The sequence below is a fragment of the Procambarus clarkii genome, chromosome 31, assembly GCF_040958095.1.
Source record: "Procambarus clarkii isolate CNS0578487 chromosome 31, FALCON_Pclarkii_2.0, whole genome shotgun sequence".
NCBI classification, from domain to species: Eukaryota; Metazoa; Arthropoda; class Malacostraca; order Decapoda; family Cambaridae; genus Procambarus; species Procambarus clarkii.
In genome coordinates, this window is record NC_091180.1 from 12,669,745 (window position 1) to 12,688,298 (window position 18,554).

General features: G+C 43.3%; 1 protein-coding gene across 7 annotated transcripts in view; it reads left to right on the forward strand.

The window, feature by feature from the left end:
- fzy (cell division cycle 20 protein fzy) overlaps positions 1–18,554 on the forward strand; it is a 66,211-nt gene that overhangs the window by 19,210 nt on the left and 28,447 nt on the right. For 6 of the 7 annotated variants that reach the window (XM_045743061.2, XM_069334354.1, XM_045743062.2 and 3 more), the window contains 2 exons: positions 11,301–11,418; positions 15,593–15,692. In XM_045743061.2, coding sequence (XP_045599017.1) covers positions 11,301–11,418; positions 15,593–15,692 — 218 coding nt within the window. The remainder of the gene's footprint in view (positions 1–11,300; positions 11,419–15,592; positions 15,693–18,554) is intronic. The other variant, XM_069334353.1, reaches the window with a different exon arrangement.

Consider the following 18,554-nt stretch of genomic DNA (forward strand, 5'->3'; position numbering starts at 1 on the left):
TTGAGTGGCAAGAGACCCTTACGGTGGTTCAAGTTTACCTGGGGTGCGAATTTGAACACATCAATGCCCGTTTGTTCAGCCTGATGCAGCTTCATGTGCAGGTTCCCTCCCTTTCAGCTGCCCTGGTTGCTGAGGACTTGCACGCCTGTGGCCATTTGGCTTCGGTCTTCAGTTTCTTTCCCCTTCTCGAGCTGTCTTCAGACTAGCTTGAGGAGGAAGTGGAAGTGCTCGAAGCTGATCCTGGGTCTGGTGCGCTGGTCTCGGTGGTGAGGACATCGGCTGCCTGTTGAACCTGTTTGCGCCGATCCTGCGGGAGGCAGTGTCTCTGTTTTTTGCTTCTCGTCTTGCTTGCCAGCAGGCGGTGTTTGCTCAATCTGTTGAATCGGCTTTTCTATTCCTTTTTGTCCCTTGTTGTTTGCAGAGTCTGCAGTGATGCAGTATCTGCAAGCGGCAGCTTCGAGTTATCGTCTCATGTCAGACTCGTTGATTCTCCAGGGGGGCCTGTGGGTGGTCTTCCCGGAGGGTTTGTGCCAGGGCACAACCCCTCCGCTCGGTGGCTGGGGACGCGCCTTGGGTTGCAACCCACTCTCACACAAGACAGCACATATGACTTAATGCTTAAAGTCAATATGTTGAATATAAATCAGTACATATGTGGTATATTCCCAGTTACATTTTTTCCAAGGCCCAAACTCTTCCTCACTAACCAATTTACGTCTCGCAGTACCCGTCCATTGCCGTAGACAGCAGAGTAGTCATGATTGGTTCAATTATAATGAAAATTATAGTTTTCAGGTCCCACATGGGTTGTGAAATTTACCTGCTATTGTCCATGCTCTTAAAATATTACAGATCAGCTACATCGTATTGAAGGCTCGTAGTTTTGTTTTGAGAAATATTAGTTGTTCTTAGTAAGTTATAATAAGCACTATAATTTATCACATAGAATAATAGTGCTTCACCAATTGACATTATATACACTAGTTTGGGTTTTAAAAATCTTTAACCCTTAAACTGCGCATGGCGTATATATACGCCCTGAGTAACATGTCCCACCGTGCGCATGGCGTATATATACGCCATAGGGTGCCAGGCCCGATTCAAATGGCCCGCGGCTACACGGGGTTCACATTAGCTTCCTCAGGGCTCTTGTAAACAGACGCCATTTATAAAAAAAATCGTGGGCAATATTCTCAGGTGTGAGAGGCACAGTACTGTTGGAGCAACTAAGGCTGACGCACGCAGCATGAGCGAACAGCATTGCTGTTCAGCGTCTGACCACAGCATCGCCGAAAAATGTCAAAATAAATATATATAATTGCTATTATTTAGCGATGACACTATTACAGATGACCCCTGACTGATATAAATAACCAGGGTTGTGATAATAGCAGGATTGTTGTAATAATTAGTGCTGTGGGACGAGTGATGCTGAGAGACGGAGGGAGATAGCATCGTTTACTGTCTGTGTGGCCACCTGTTATTGTTTGCATTCACCATACCAGCTCAGTGGTTCTCTATGATGAACACAAATGTAGATACTTATATATAATGTGTGTATTAGTGTAATAACAGCAAAAGTATTATGCTGGGAGGAGCCATTTGGGTGATGGGCATATGCAGACATAGATATGCTGGTAATAAGAAATGATTAGAATGCAGTTACCAACATCCCAAAAAATGTTTAAATATGCTTAGGAAAGGTGAGTGTCGATTTGGATCAATATGTAGGTTTTTTCCATCCTGACATGTGCCAAACCTCACTGGAGGACAGAAAATGCTATGACCTCGGCTGCCCACACTTTCACGTGAAAGGCACGGAACGCTACATAAAGAGCGGCAAGCAGGATAATGAATTTGGAGGAAACTATAAATTTTTTATACCAGACCGAAAGAGAATTCAAAAGGAGCAGTATGGAGAGTGTATGGAACTGGATGCCAGATCCACTTGCATTCCAGAATTACAGATACAATTACGCACCGAAAGGGAACTACAGTACAACAATGACAGGCAACTGCCCTACAACAATCAGTACTGGTCAGAACAAACTCATTGTGTCCACACATAATGGGCTTGTCGAAAAAGTCTCCCATTCAAACTATCACTAATAGAGTAACCTCATTCATCTTTGCCAACATACAAGGACTGAAAACAAGAACAAACAACAAAGTACAGTTCATAAATGGCCTCCTCACGGAGTCAAATGCAGTATTTGGAGCTTTCACGGAAACCCATGCAGAGGAATTCTTAGACAGTGAGATCTGGATTCCAGGATATAACCTATACAGGCGTGATAGGAAAATTAGGTCACATGGAGGAGTGGGTCTGTATATTAGGGAAGGCCTTGTATGCTCGGAGCTCCTAAACGTTACAAATGAGGTGGTAGAGGTACTGGGATTAAAAATAGAGAAAATAAATTTAGTGATTATTCTAATATACAAACCACCAGATGCAACGGCTGAGGAATTCACAGAACAGATAAACAAAATGGAGAATAGCCTTGATAATTTGGAGAACCCGATACCTGATATTATCTTCCTAGGTGACTTCAACTTGCCTAGTCTCAGGTGGAGAATAGCAAACAATAATATTATACCAGGAAATCTATCAGGACCTAACCAACCACAGATTAGAGAACTACTTAGATTCTGTGACAAATTTTCACTCAATCAGTAGATATCGGAGCCAACGAGAAATGAAAATATTTTAGATCTGGTCTTTACGAACAATGAAGACATTATCAGAGACATTACGATATCAGATACCACATATTCGGATCACAAGCTCATTGAAGTGCAAACGACCATCAATACTCAGAATAGACCTAAAACGTTGATAAAGCGAGAGGGGCTATTCAGTAAATTAAATTTTAATAATAAAAGGATAGACTGGGAGATAATAAACAGGGAACTTACAAACATTCCATGGGAAACTGTTCTAAGTAATAAAAGTCCTACAGAAGGAATAGAAAAACTGACTTTGGAAGTGTATCAAGTCTGTCTGAAACATGTTCCTTTGAGGAAAGCCAGAAAGAGATCCAACGTAGAAAGAGAACGCAGACGACATTATAAACGCAGGAAAAAATAATGGAACTGCTTATGCAGACACGAATTTCCCGTCAAAGAAGGAATGATTTAAATAGGGAGATTTGAAGAAATCGAGCGGAAATTGAAACACTCGTATGAAACTGAAGAAAGGCAGTTAGAACAGAAAGCAATTCAGGAAATAAAGAAAAATCAAAAATATTTCTTCACATATGCGAAATCAAAAGCAAAAACCACTGCCAGTATTGGACCTATTCGTACAAGTGAAGGTTCATACACGGAGGATGACAAAGAAATTAGTGAAAACCTAAAAAAGCAGTATGAGGACATGTTTAGCACTCCAATAAACAACATGAAAGTGGAAGATCCAGACAATTTCTTTATGCGGGATATTCAAACCCCTGTAAATATAACCGATATCAACACAAGCGCACTAAATTTTGAAAGAGAAATTGAAAACATGCCCATGCACTCGGCCCCAGGTCCAGACTCGTGGAATTCAATATTTATAAAGAAATGCAAAGTGCCGATAGCACAGGCACTCAGTATAGTGTGGAGGAAGAGCTTGGATACGGGGGAAGATGCCAGATGCACTTAAAGTAGCAGACATAGCCCCTCTACACAAGGGAGGGAGCAAAGCATTGGCAAAGAATTATAGACCAGTTGCACTAACATCGCACATCATAAAAGTATTTGAGAGAGTGATTAGGAGTCATGTCACCAATTTCATGGAGACCAATGACCTTCACAACCCAGGCCAACATGGATTTCGAGCGGGAAGATCGTGCCTCTCACAGCTACTTGAGCTCTACGTCAAAGTCACTGAGGCATTAGAAGAAAAACAGAATGCTGATGTGATATACACGAACTTCGCAAAGGCTTTCGATAAATGTGACCATGGCGTGATAGCACACAAAATGAAGTCAATGGGAATAACCGGTAAAGTAGGACGCTGGATACTCGGTTTTCTGTCAAACAGGACTCGGCGAGTAACGGTCAACCATATAAAATCTAGTCCAAGTGCAGTTAACACTTTCGCGCTCTCGGCGCTCAAAAAAAAAACAATACCCCAGATGCTTTCGGCACTTCGCGCGCCTACGCGGTAAGACCGAAAAGTGTACACTCTTTTGACTGTCCTGACAATAATTGAAGGCGCACATATTTAAATTTGGTATCACTGTGTTCGCAATGAAATTGTCTATAAGAGCATACCTATAAAATGCCGTCCAAGCATAAGGAGTATCAACACCAAATAAAAAACTATGCAGATCACTCGCCGAGAGCGCCAAACAGCATCAAAATGTTTCCACTCTCTTAATGGTTGCGAAGCCTACAGTTGTCCTACATCGCTAATTTTGGTATCATTGGAATCGCAATAGAATTCTCTACACAGACATATGCATATGAATGTTTAATATAGGTAATTGCCCACCCGCAAGAGTGTGTGAAGTGGAGAGTAGTTAGCCGCGAGCGCACTGGCGAAAACACGGGGGAAATCATGCTTGGAAAGTTTATACGTTTCCTGACCCTACTTTTCTATGTACGTATTTCTTTTTTTATACCAATGTGTTCGCAATAAAATTTTCTATAAGATGAAATGTATAACATATGTACAAAGCATGTGTAAGAGAAGCGCCAAATATAGAACCACGTCGCTCAGTATGCGTTCGCGGCAGAAACGAACGCATTGTTTTCGTTCGTTTGATGTTTGTCATGTTTATACTTGTTGAAACATTTTATAATTTGTATGACAGTGATCGCAGTAAAATTCCCTACACAGACATATACATAACACATACAAATATTTCCCACGTGTTGGATATATCAACGGCTAAAGGGAACCCACTGCCACACGCTCGCCACACCCCCAAACATACTTGTTGTATTTTTTTTTTTACTCATAGAAGTTTATGTGATATAATATTCATTCTGGTACCAAAACATTCACAAATAAATTCTCTACAAAACAAATGTATCCCCATCCATTTCGGTTAAAAAATGGAATTTATAGAAATATTTTTTCGATGGACGAGAAAAGTAGGCTGTTATGCGGAATCGTAAGAGAAAACGGCGACGAGTTATCTCTAATCTAAAGGGCGAAAGTGTTAAAAGCTCTGTACCTCAGGGTACAGTCCTTGCACCACTGCTTTTCCTTATTCTCATATCAGATATAAACAAAAATACAAGTTGCAGGTGACACAAAAATCAGTATGAAAATTATCTCGGCTGAAGGCACTGAAAAACTTCAAGCTGATATTAATAAAGTTTTCGACTGGGCATCAGAAAATAACATGATGTTTAACAGTGATAAATTCCAGGTACTCGGGTACGGTAAAAATGAGGACCTTAAACATAATACAGAGTACAAAACACAATCAAATGTACCCATAGTAGGAAAACAGCATGTAAAGGATTTGGGAATAACAATGTCTGACGACCTAACGTTTAAGGAGCATAACAAAGCAAATATTGCGACAGCCAGAAAAATGATAGGATGGAATACGAGAACTTTCAAATCCAGGGATCCCATCACAATGGTTGTACTTTTCAAGTCACTTGTGTTGTCCCGTCATGAGTACTGCTCGGTACTCATTTTCCCCTTCAGAGCAGGAGAGATTGCTGAAAAAGAGGGAATACAGAGAACATATACGGCACGCATAGACGCAATAAAGCACCTAAATTATTGGGATCGTCTCGAAGCCCTCCAAATGTACTCACTAGAAAGAAGACGAGAGAGATATCAAATAATATACACCTGGAAGATACTGGAGGGCCAAGTACCAAATCTACACAGTAAAATAACAACATACTGGAGTGAACGATATGGAAGAAAATGCAGAATAGAACCAGTGAAGAGCAGAGGTGCCATAGGCACAATCAGAGAACACTGTATAAACATCAGAGGTCCGCGGTTGTTCAACGTCCTTCCAGCAAGCATAAGAAATATTGCCGGAACAACCGTGGACATCTTCAAGAGGAAACTAGATTTATTCCTCCAAGGAGTGCTGGACCAACCGGGCTGTGGTGGGTATGTGGGCCTGCGGGCCGCTCCAAGCAACAGCCTAGTGGACCAAACTCTCAAAAGTCAAGCCTGGCCTCGGGCCGGGCTTGGGGAGTAGAAGAACTCCCAGAACCCCATCAACCAGGTATCAACCAGGACGGAGGTGACGTCGTCTGCATGATTTGTCTGGCTGTGCAGAGGGTGGCCACTATGCTTTTTGGGCACTCTACAAGCTTAGGTGTACAGTTACAGTGCATACAACATGTAGATACTTATATATAATATGTGTATATAGTGTAATAACACTGCAAACAGTATTGTTGGGGGAGAAAGTTTAGTGCGTGTGACCTTGAATGAGTGAGGGAGCCGCCAGCTGACTGTGTGTATAGTGACGATTTTTAGTGCCTGAACTAACTATATCAGCTTAGCTGTACAGTTGTGATGAACAAAACATATACATACTTATATATAACGTCTGTATATAGTGTCATAACTCCACAAACGGTATTGTTGGGGGAGAAAGTTTAGTGCGTGTGACCTTGAATGAGTGAGGGAGCCGCCAGTTGTGTGTATAGCGACGACTCTTAGTGCCGAAACTAACTACCCGTTTCTGAAACTAACGTTTCTGCCCGAAACGCTGCGCGTGCTAGTGGCTTTACAAGACTGTAATTACCATATTTGTATCCTCACATTCCTTATGTACATTCTTGTATATGCATAAATAAATAAATAAACTATCTGCTTAGTTGTACACTTGTGGTGAACAAAACATGTAGTTTCTTATATATAACGTCTGTATATTGTGAATAAAATATAAAACAGGGTGGTGGGAGGAAAAAGTGGGCGAGTGAGGCGTTGTTGAGGGAGTGGCAATGAGTGGTTGCTGGTGTGTGGCGGTAACTCCTCGTTGCTTTTCGACTCTCAATACCAAATTAGTGGTTCGTTATGGTGAGCAAAACGTCCAGATACTTATATATAACCTGTGCATAGAGTGTAATAGCAGCAAAACTATTTGTTTGTTTTATAAATATAATTGAATCACTAATATGCACATCATACTTTTGAGTATAGCGATTATTCACCACTTTTATTATATAAATATATTACAATACACACTATTGAATAATATTACTGCAAAAAAAACTAAGAAAAAATCAATCGGAGACATATAAATAATTAAGTGATAATATCTTTGTGTCAACTCCCATCTGTCAGCGCGGGTGACGCTGACCAGCTCTGACGACCGCTCTGTCAACGCCCACTTTTTGCCAGACTTCCTCGGTCAATTGCGCCCAAAATATGTCGCCTATGATTTTTTTTTTATATTTTCTGTGCTCGGGGGACACAAATTAACATGTTTAGAAGACGAAAAACAAAATTTAATTTTTTTTTTCTTGCGCACAGGGGTGTGAATGTCCTCAGGACCCCTGAGCAGTGGAAGGGTTAAAGAATGTATTGTAGGAATATCAACAGAAAATGATGTTACGTTGGAATGTCTATGGGGTAAACTACTGCAAACAGGATGGTATAGTGTCTACTACCTACTGTAGGGTGGGTATAGGGTTCACTACCACCTGTTAAGTGGGTAAGGGGTCCATACCACTTGTAGGAAGGGTCTGGGGCCAATAACTACCCATTAGATAGGTATGGGGTCCACTACTGCCTACTAGATGGGTACAGTATATGGTCCACTACCACACACAGGATGTGTATGGCATCCACACTCGACCACATATTACGAAAATTGTTTCTACTAACGGCCACAGGATGGGGTATGGCCTCCATTGCCGCCCACAGCATGAATATAGGGTCCAGTTCCGTCCACGGAATGGGTATATGGTTAACTACACCCGACAAGATGAGTACATCGTCTACTACCGCCCACAGGATGGGTATGGGGTTAACTAATTTTTTTTTTTTTTTTTGACATATACAATAGTTGTTACATTCTTGTACAGCCACTAGTACACGTAGCGTTTCGGGCAAGTCCCTGGAATACGACCCCCGCGAAGAATCATTTTTACAACCATGTACACATTTTACTGTCGAGTTAAACAGAGGCTACAGTTAAGGATTTGCGCAGTAAATCCTCCCTGGTCAGGATACGAACCCATGACATGGCGCTCACCCATAGGTGAGCTCAACTACCGCTCAATTGCCACCCATAGGACGCGTATGGGGTCCACTACCACCCACAGGGTGGGTATGGGGTCCACTACAACCCACAGGGTGGGTATGGGGTCCATTAGCCCCCACAGAATACGTATGGGGTCCACAACCGCCTACAAGGTGGGTGTGGGGTCCACTACTGCCTACAGGATGGCTATGGGGTCCACTTCCGCCTGCGGATGGGTATGGGGGTCCACTACTGCTCACAGGATATGTATGGGATCCACAACCGCCCACAGGGTGGGTATGGGGGTCACATCCATCCACAGGATGGGTATATGCTCCACTACCGCTCACAGAATGAGTATGGGGTCCACTACTGTCCACAGGCTGGGTATGGGGGGGCCACTACTACCAACAGTATGGGTATGAGGTCGCTATACCACCCACAGGATGGGCATTGGTGCACTACGGCCCACAGGATGGGTATGGGGTCCACTACCACCCGCAGGATGGGTATAAGGTCCACTAGCACCCTCTAGATGGGTATGGGGTCCACTAGCACCCACAAGATGGGTATGGGGTCCACTACTACCCACAGGATGGGTATGGGGTCCACTACTACCCACAGGATGGGTATGGGAGAACATTCTGCCAGGGAGGATAGAGCTTCCAGTGGCTAATATGGCCAGATGATCAGACGCCATATCTGGCACTATTGACGAGGCGCACACGGTGTGGGGGACGTTGACACGGAGACATACATCAAGAATACCTCCGTAGATGTGTGTCGGTTCAAGGTCGCCCACAATTTGTGCATCATCGTCACTGCCTAATAGTGACAACAGTTGGTTGCCATTATGATTACTGAACTGCGAATTACCAATATTCCTATGCCTAGCGTTATAATGATGGTAGGCTCAGTCTGAATATAGATAGGAAGGTCAGCATAATTAAAGTTACAAGGAGTTGATTATTTAGTACATAGTTGTTTTTCTCTTAAACTGGATGATAGAGGGGGTCCACTACCAACTGGGTGGTAGTGGACCCCATACCAATCTTGTGGGTGGTAGTGGACCCCCTTACTCATCCTATGGGTGTTAGTGGACCCAATACCAATAATGTCGGTGGTAGTGGAACCCATACCTTTCTTGTGGGTGGTACTGTAGTGGACCCCATACCCATCTTGTCGGTGGTAGTGGACCCCCATACTCATCCTGTGGGTGGTAGTGGACCCCATACCCATCCTGTGGATGGTAGTGGACCCTATACCCATCCTGTGGGTGTTGGACCCCTTACCCATCCTATGGGTGTTAGTGGACCCCATACCTATCATGTTGGTGGTAGTGGACCCCATACCCATCTTGTGGGTGATAGTGGACCCCATACCCATCTTGTGGGTGGTAGTGGACCCCATACCCTTCTTGTGGGTGGTAGTGGACCCCATACCCATCTTGTCGGTGGTAGTGGACACCATAGCCATCCAGTGGTTGGTAGTGGACTCTATACCCATCCTGTGGGTGGTAGTGGACCCTATACCCCTCCTGTGTGTGGTAGTGGACCCCATACCCATCTTATGGGTGCTAGGGACCCCCATACCCTTCTTGTGGGTGGTAGTGGACTCCATAGCCATCCAGTGGTTGGTAGTGGACTCTACCCATCCTGTGGGTGGTAGTGGACCCCATACCCATCCTGCAGGCGGTAGTGGAAGCCATACACATCCTGTGCATGGTAGTGGACCCCATACCTATGTTATGGCTGTTTATTGGACCCAGACCCATCCTACAGGTGGTATGAACCCCTTACCCACTTAACAGGTGGTAGTGAACCCTATACCCATCCTACAGTAGGTAGTAGATGCTATGTAATCCTGTTTGCAGTAGTTTACCCCCATAGACATTCCAACGTAACATAGTTTTCTGTTGACGTTCCTACAATACATTCTTTAAAAATTTTAAAGCACAGACTAGTGTATATAATGTTGACTGGTGAAGCACTATTATTCTATGTAATAATTTTTAGTGCTTATTATAATTTACTAAGAACAACTAATATTTCTCAAAACAAAACTACGAACCTTCAATAGGATGTAGCTGATCTGTAATATTTTAAGAGCATGGACAACAGTAGGTAAATTTCACAACCCATGTGGGACCTGAAAACTACTATTTTCATAATTAAACCAATCACGACTATTCTGCTGTCTACGGCGATGGACGGGTACTGAGAGACGTAAATTGGTACGTGGGGAAGAGTTTGGCCCATGGAAAAAATGTAACTGGGATTATACCACGTATGTACTAATTCATATTCAACATATTGACTTTAGGCATTAAGTCACATATGTGCTGTCTTGTGCGAGAGCGGGTTGTGGGTTGACCCAGTTTTCCTTCTTCGAAGTTCCAGGGGTTCGGATCTCCCAGGTCGTTTGCAGGGTTATTCAGTCCAGCCAGCCTGCGGTCTATCCTCGTGCCCATGACGTTTGTAGGTTTAACGCTTTGGCTGCCGTCTTGGGCACTGGGTTTCTAGAGGTCAACAGGGACCTGGCTGCTCGCTGTCTAGTTAATGTTCCTGGCCATAGTAGGGCCTGTGATGCTTTGGGTCAGGGGTTGCAGTCAGGCTGTCTTCACTTCAAGTTGAGGAGCGAGTGGCGGCCGCCTCCCAGGTAAGTCCCTCTTGTTTTATCTATGGACAAGTAGCTCTGGGGAGCCAATGGGGCTCCCCCCAGAAAACTAGCGTTGAATGTAATGAAATGGCATTTTCTGGGTGAGACCCGGAGGCTCCCCGGCAACTGGTCAGCATTTTTTTCCCCCCACTCGACTCAATGCGCATTGGCTGATGCCAGGGTCTAATACATTCATATCAGCCCGGTTAGCTCTGGGGAGCCTCCAGGTCTCGCCCAGAAAATGGCATTTCATTACTTTCAACACTGGTTTTGAGATTTTGTGTATTATACAGTATGCCTTGTACTTGTATCACCAGGAAACCTGGTTGTGGAAACGACCCAGGTTTTGGAAATATAGTTTGCAAAAGGTTAATTTACTTTTAGCATAGTAAGGACACTACATCCAGGTTCTAGTTACCTGTGGGCTAGAGTACCCGAGTAGGATTGAAAATACCATGAAATATATCGCAACTTTTTCAGATTTATCCCCAACCGCAGCACAACAGACTTGGAGAGGTCGCACCACCTCTTGGTCACCAGCATGGAGGCATCTGGAGGTGAAAGGAACAGCGAGGATGATGAGATGTCACTCCAGCAGGTAGGCTTGCATCTACTGTTTTGTAACCTGGCTGGCCACGTGTATACCCGACTCAGAATGTGTGTGTGTGTGTGTGTGTGTGTGTTAGGCCCTGAATTTGTGTGTCCTGTCATGGCAAGCATATAAAAGTGATGAGAAGTTTAATAATCGACCCACACTGAGCTAAACGTCTACCTTTACATCTGAAAACTGGATGGCATTTTTTTTTTTTTTTTTTTAAGCCAGGCAGCTCCATACCTTGGGATCTGTTAGACATTTTCATGCTGTTTGTATTAAGGTAGATGTGCTCTAGTGCAGACCAGGCTAGTTGTGTATACTGCAAGTGTGTCAAGTTACCCTTTAGCATCTTTTGAAAGTAGGCACTGGGTCCCATATTACCATTTATGGAAAAGAGCTCACCTAAACTCTTGAAGGAGTTAGTAAGGCCATGCTTTGTCAATACTAATACTATCACACACAGTAACTGTTAGTACAGTAATTAGAATACTGTCTCCACTCGATCATCCGGACTATATGGGAAGGACCCCCAGCCGGATTATCACGTGTTCCAGATAATAGTACTTTTTCACCACTGAATCAAAAAGGGACCATTTCCAACAATTTTTATACCACACTCGTGATTAGAATTGACACACAATACTGTGTGGGGGCTGGGTGGGTGGTTAGCTGCCTAGCTGGTAGGTGGGTAGGGAAAGTTGGTGGGCAGGCAGGTTCAGACAGGGATAGGTGGGTGCAGGCAGGTGGGTTTTGGATGAGTGGATGGCAGGTAGATGGGCTTGGTGGATGAACAGGTTCGAGCAGGCAGGTGGGTGAATAGGTGGGTGGGTGGGCGAGCAGGCAGGTGGGTGGATTGACAGGTGGATGGGTGGGCGTGCAGTCATGTGGGTAAACAGGTGGGTGGACAGGGAAGTGGGTGAACAGGTTGGTGGGTGGGGTGTGCAGGTAGGTGGGTGAACAGGTGGTTGGGTGGGCAAGCAGGCAGGTGGGTGAACAGGTGGCTGGGTGGGCTATCAGGCAGGCGGGTGAACAGGTTGGTGGATGGATTGGCAGGTGGGTAAGTGGGCATGCAGGCAGGTGGGTGGGCAGGGAAGTGGGTAAACAGGTGGGTGGGCGGGCGGGCTGAGACTGGAACAGACACTTGTGATCTCCTGCCTGCCCCCCCCCCCCCCCCCCCACCTCACGCCAACCTTCCCATCTCCCCTCCACATGTGTCGACACGTGGGTGTTGACACGCTGTACGATGACTTTTAATGTATGCGCCTTAAGTTCTGTTAAATCCCATTTTATTTTATTGTAAATATTTAAATGAATAGCAAACCAAGTACTGTACTGTTCAACTATTAGTGTTATTTAATTAATATTTGTAACTAGCTCTCCACAACAATAAGAAAACAATATAATTCTTGCAACACCCCCAATGCCACCTTCCTTTGTTAGGCTTAAACGAGACACTCGCACACAGAAGTTCTCCCTTCCTGGCCTTCTGCCTTCCTGACCAACTCCCTCCCTCCCTTCCTGACCATTATGCCCCAGGTGGTCCCTTCCAACACTCCCCTCTCTCCCAACACCACCCACGGTTAATATGGTACGGTACGGCCCACCGGCTCGGATTTACCAGCAATTGACTCGTTAAGTTTGACATACAAGGAACCATCAAACTACCTGTTGCTTAAGGTCAGTGACCCCCTACCAGCTACATACCTGCAATGTTTTATCCTCTAAACTGTGTGTAGCTCTGTGCTGGCAGGGAAGTCGGCACTAGGTTTTTGTGCATTTCAAAGTGCAGATAAAGTGAAATATAAGACATTTTGTACACAATTGGACTATTCAGTTTGATTAGGTTGGTAGCCATTCTGTTGAGTTTGCATACAGGCTATCTGTTGTGATTGGTAGCACTTCTGAGCTGCCAGTAGTTTAATTCCTTTGTGGGCCCAAAGTCTCTGGTTGACCCACTAAGTGTTACTCATTTCTGTCTTAGGCAGTGGATGAGTATTTATGACTCGTATGTTGGCCTTGGTAAGGTTATGTCCATGGGCTTAATAACTTCCTCTGCACTGCTAAATCTCAATTGAAATCTTATTTCGTTTGTAACTACATCTTGTTAGATATTCCAGTGGTCTGTTGGGCTTTTCTCCTCAATGCTGACACTTCCTCTTCTGGAACCTGTAAGCCTATTTCCATACACACATGGGTATCCAAGTCTGATGTGGTATACTAATGGTTTTCTATTGTACCCTTTCCTCTGAATAAGTGGTTCATAGTTGATTGAATTCTTTTACCACGCTACCAATCCTAATATTGCAGCTGTTGCATTATGGTTACTGAACATTTCTGCATTGCTGTAACTCTTAATTTCTTTCTTAAATCTGTGCTAGATTGTTGTATGTCAATAACTATATTCCCCCTCCCTTGGTTGCAAGTTTTGCATCTTCATTTGTAGTGTCATTTTCTGGTATTCATATGCAACTTGGCACCCAGTTCATAAATATTTGACGACCTTGATGTTTGAGTACATTAATGATACAGCATTTGTGAACAGGTGGATGTTGTCACACAAGTGTTCTTGCTGCAAGGTTTCAGTGGCAGTTCTCGAATCTGTGTATGATGTGTTGTTACTGTTCAACAAGAGCATGTTCCTCAGCCTTTTTGATGGCTAATATGTTTGCATAGGTGAGCACCCATTTGAGTGTCTCCAACTAACTTTGGAATTCCTGCGCTAACTGTAGCTGTAAATTTTTGCGCCTCTGGTCTACTGATTGTGAAGTATGCGAAGCTGTCAAGATACAAATTTTGCTTCTATGCTATATGCAATGATACATATCAGATGGGGGGGGGGTTAGTATGATTCATTTTTCCTTGAGCCACAATCTTAGACTGCTGGCAAAGATTCCCAAAGGGGCTTGCATAAGTGTTTATACAGGTACAGCATTTCATAAACACCTGTCTTCGTTATTGTATATGTGATATCAAATACATTGATAGTGTTTATTGCAGTGAGTCCCCTTGTTACTATTGGAAGCTCTTCTGTCCCGAGTGCTCCATCAAATATGGCCCCCATAATGCGTGAAAATCAAAGTTGTTCAATTTTGTTCAAACTGTATTTAACCGCATCGGCTCTTAGCTGTTATTTGCGCACCTTGGCTTCTGTATCCAGGGGTGCTCTTTCGGTTGATCTGGTTTCCCTCATTCCCTGTTCTAGGGCTCGGATCTTCCAGGTTGTCCACAGGGTTATTATGTATCGCCAGCCTGCAGTTTACCCTTGTGCCCTTGCCGTTCATCAGTTTGCGGCTCTTGTCACTGTGTTTGGGACCATGTCCTGGGCTGATAATCTGGCATGGAGGTTTTGGAGGTCGGGCAAAATCCTGGCCACTCATTATTTTGTGAACATTCCTGGTCCAAGTCGTTCATTTGTGTGCTTCGGTTGCAGGCTGCACCCAGTTGTCTAGCCTTCGAGATGAGGCTCGCAGTGCAGCTGCTTTCCAGATAAGTCCCTCTTTTACTACTTTTGTTATATGGCTCCAGGAGGCCGGAGGGGGTTCCCCCATAGAAAACAAGTGTTGAATGTAATGAAACACCATTTTCTGGTTGAGACCTGGAGGCTACCTGGAACCTACCCTCTCTCCCCTCCCTTCCTCCCCTCCCTTCCTCCAGTCGACGGTTTCGTTTTCGTTTTCGTTTTTGATGCTTGGTCTCCGAACTAAGGAGTGGGCAGCTAGCAGGGGGGTCCAGGACTCCCTCTCCCGGGAGGGACGGTCTGCGCTGACAAGCAGTGGTGGATGAAGTTTGCTTGTTTGCTTTTGGGGAAGTTCTGTTTATCTGTTCGGACATGGGTTTGCAATTTCCTACCAAGTAGGGCTTGTTTTGAAATGCCTACCTTTCTGGGTGCCTAACTCTGGCCGATGGCAGACATGGAATACTCCCAAATAGAAGGGCGTTTCCTCAGGCCATTGCTCCCTGTGCCTCTATGAGGGGGGCCAGGTTTTGGCTCATGGTCCCCGGTAGGCAGAACTGCGTTGACTGAAGCCTCAGACTAATATAGTGTTTATTAGTCTGATATCTCCAGGGAGCCTCCAGAAAATGGTATTTCATTACATTCAACTTTTTTTTTTTTTTTAAACTGTTGCTAAGTGCATCTTTGGTGATAATGTGTGAAAAGGGATTTAAATATTTGCAGAGAGAATACCAAGAGAAAATGAGTGAAAACCTGAATGATGGCCAGGCACAAGGAACAAGAATTTTGTCATTCAAGAGCAAAGCTCCTCAAGCAAAGGAAGGTATGTTGTGTGTTGATGTGTTTATGTAGAATCTTTGAGCACAAGGCCTGCAGTCTGTTTATTGGTATGTTTGGTGAAGCTTCACTTGGGTTTCCATCTTAATGATCCTGAACAACAGGAGTTACCCAATTGTGATCATGGACTAGGCCCCTATTTAACAAAAAAAAAAAATTGAGCTCATTTCTTTGAAGACGCTTTGATGACACATTAAAAATTATAATCATTAACCATTAACCCTTAAATGGCGCATAGCTATATACCATTTAACACCCACAGGCGCATACAAAAAAAAAAAAAAAAAAAAAAAAAAAAAAAAAAAAAAAAATTCTTCCTAACCTGTTAATTTGTGTTCACTGATCACGGGAAAAATAATAAAAAAATCGTAAGTGGCATATATTGCCCACTATAGGGCGGGGAATTCTGACAAAAATCAGGCGCTGACTGAGCGTGCGTCCCAGGCGGTCTGTTGATCGCCAGCTGTCAGGCCAGAGTTTCCACAAAGAGATAATTACCTAATTATTTCAATGTCTCTGATTGATTTTTCGTAGTTTTTTTGCTGTAATATTATTCAATAGTGTGTAGTGTGATATATTTATATAATAAAGTGAGTGAATCATCGCTGTACTCAAAAATATGGTGTGCATATTGTTGATTCAATTATGTTCATCAAACAGTGAACAAATACTTTGTCGGTTATTACACTATATACACAGGTTATATATAAGTATCTGCATGTTTTGTTCACCATGACGAACCACTAAGTTGGTATGCTGAGTGGCAGTGGCAGGCAGTGACTGGCTGCCACTGGCTGCCACTCCCTCACCTCACCTGACTTGCCACCATTCTCCACCCACCATACTGTTTTTGCTTTTATATACAGATGTTATATATAAGTATTTACATGTTTTGTTCACCATAACTGTACATCTAAGCTTGTATGGTGAGTAAAGGCACAAAGACGTAGCTACTCACACAGTCAGCTGGTGGCGGCCGCCCTCAAGGCCAGACGCACTAATATTTCTCCTACAACAATACTGTTTGTGGTGTTATTACGCTATATACACACATTATATATAAATATCTACCCGTTTTATTCACCATACTTGTACAAGTAAACTGGTATGGTGCCCAAAGACCATCGTGGTCATCAGTAAACAACATAAGTCCTGCAGGCGACGCTCCTCCCTCACCGAAATGGCGGCTCCCAACCTCCTACTCTCGCTGTTATCTCACACTATACACACGTTATATATAAGTATCTACATTTGTGTTCACCATAGCGAACCACTAAGCTGGTATGGTGAGTGCAGTCAATAAAAGTTGGCCACACACACTCAAAAGACAACGCCACCATCCTCCCTCCCACAGCATTACTCCTCCCTCCATGGCGCACAGCGCCAAATATCACCACAATCCTGCTATTATCAAAACCCTGGTCAGTTTTATCACAGTCAGGGGTCTTCTGTAATATCATCGCTACATAATAGCATGAACAAGTATATTATGGCATTTTTAGGCGATGCTGTGGTCACAAGCTGAACAGCAGTGGTGTTAGCTCATGCTGCGTGCGTCAGGCTTGGTTGCTCACTCAATACTGAGGCCAATAACACCCGGGAGTTTGGCCCACGATTTTTAAAAAAAATGGCGTCTGTTTACAAGAGCTCTGATGAAGGTGTGGTGAACCCCGTGTATCCGCGGGCCGTTTAAATCTTGCGTAGTACTGCAAAGCATCACATGATGCGATGCGCAATTTACTGCAAGTCGGTCAAAGCATCATATGATGCGATGCACAATTGAAGGGTTAAGCTGCTAAGGGGTCCTGAGGAGATTTACACCCCTGTCCGCAAGAAAAAAAATTATAAAAAATCATTTCGTCTTCTGAAAATGTTCATTTGTGTTCCCTGAGCACGGGAAAAAAAATCGTAGGCAACATATTTTGGGCGCAATAGGCTGAGGAAATCTGGCAAAATGTGTGCGTTGATAGAGCGGTCATCAGAGCCATTCAGCGTCATCCGAGCTGACAGGTGAGAGTTGCCACAAAGATATTATTACCTAATTATTTCAATGATTTATTTTTTTTCATTAATATTATTCAATAGTGTGTATTGTGATATATTTATATAATAAAAGGGGTGAATCATTGCTATACTCAAAAGTATGGTGTTTTTTTTTTTTTTTTTTTTTTTTTTTTTTTTTTTTTTTTTTTTTTTTTTTTTTTTTTTTTTCTACCACAGACGTGGCCACACATTTACAATGCTAACCAGCATATATACATTTTCTTCTGTCCTCCATGGACAGGGTTAGAGAAATGTTAAACATAGAGTTCAAGGGTTTATTGAACACTTAACCACAGAAGGTGATTCGGTGCTTTTAAAATGCTAAGCTACATAAATACATAGATACACAGATTTACGTATGCCCTACATAAAGTGTTTGATGTGTCTTTTACATAGTGTCATTAATGTACATTCACAAAGGTGAAATGTAATTCTGATCAGCTTCCATATACAGTATACTTTATACCCATACATATACATACACACACACACATATACATACATATATACACACACACACATGCATTCACATACATCTGTCTCATTTACTCTGACAGGGTGAGGTAGCTGATAAAGAAACTAGTGTGCAATTAAGCACTTAATCACTGAAGGTGATGAAGGTGCTTTTACAAGCTCAGGTTATATAGTTATATCATATATATACATTGAATAAATGATATATTACATGGTCAATCTTGGATACAAGTCCAATATATCATCAAGTGTTCCAGTACTCATATAGTAGTGTGTATTAGTGATTCAATTATGTTCATAAAACAATAAACAAATAGTTTTACTGTTATTA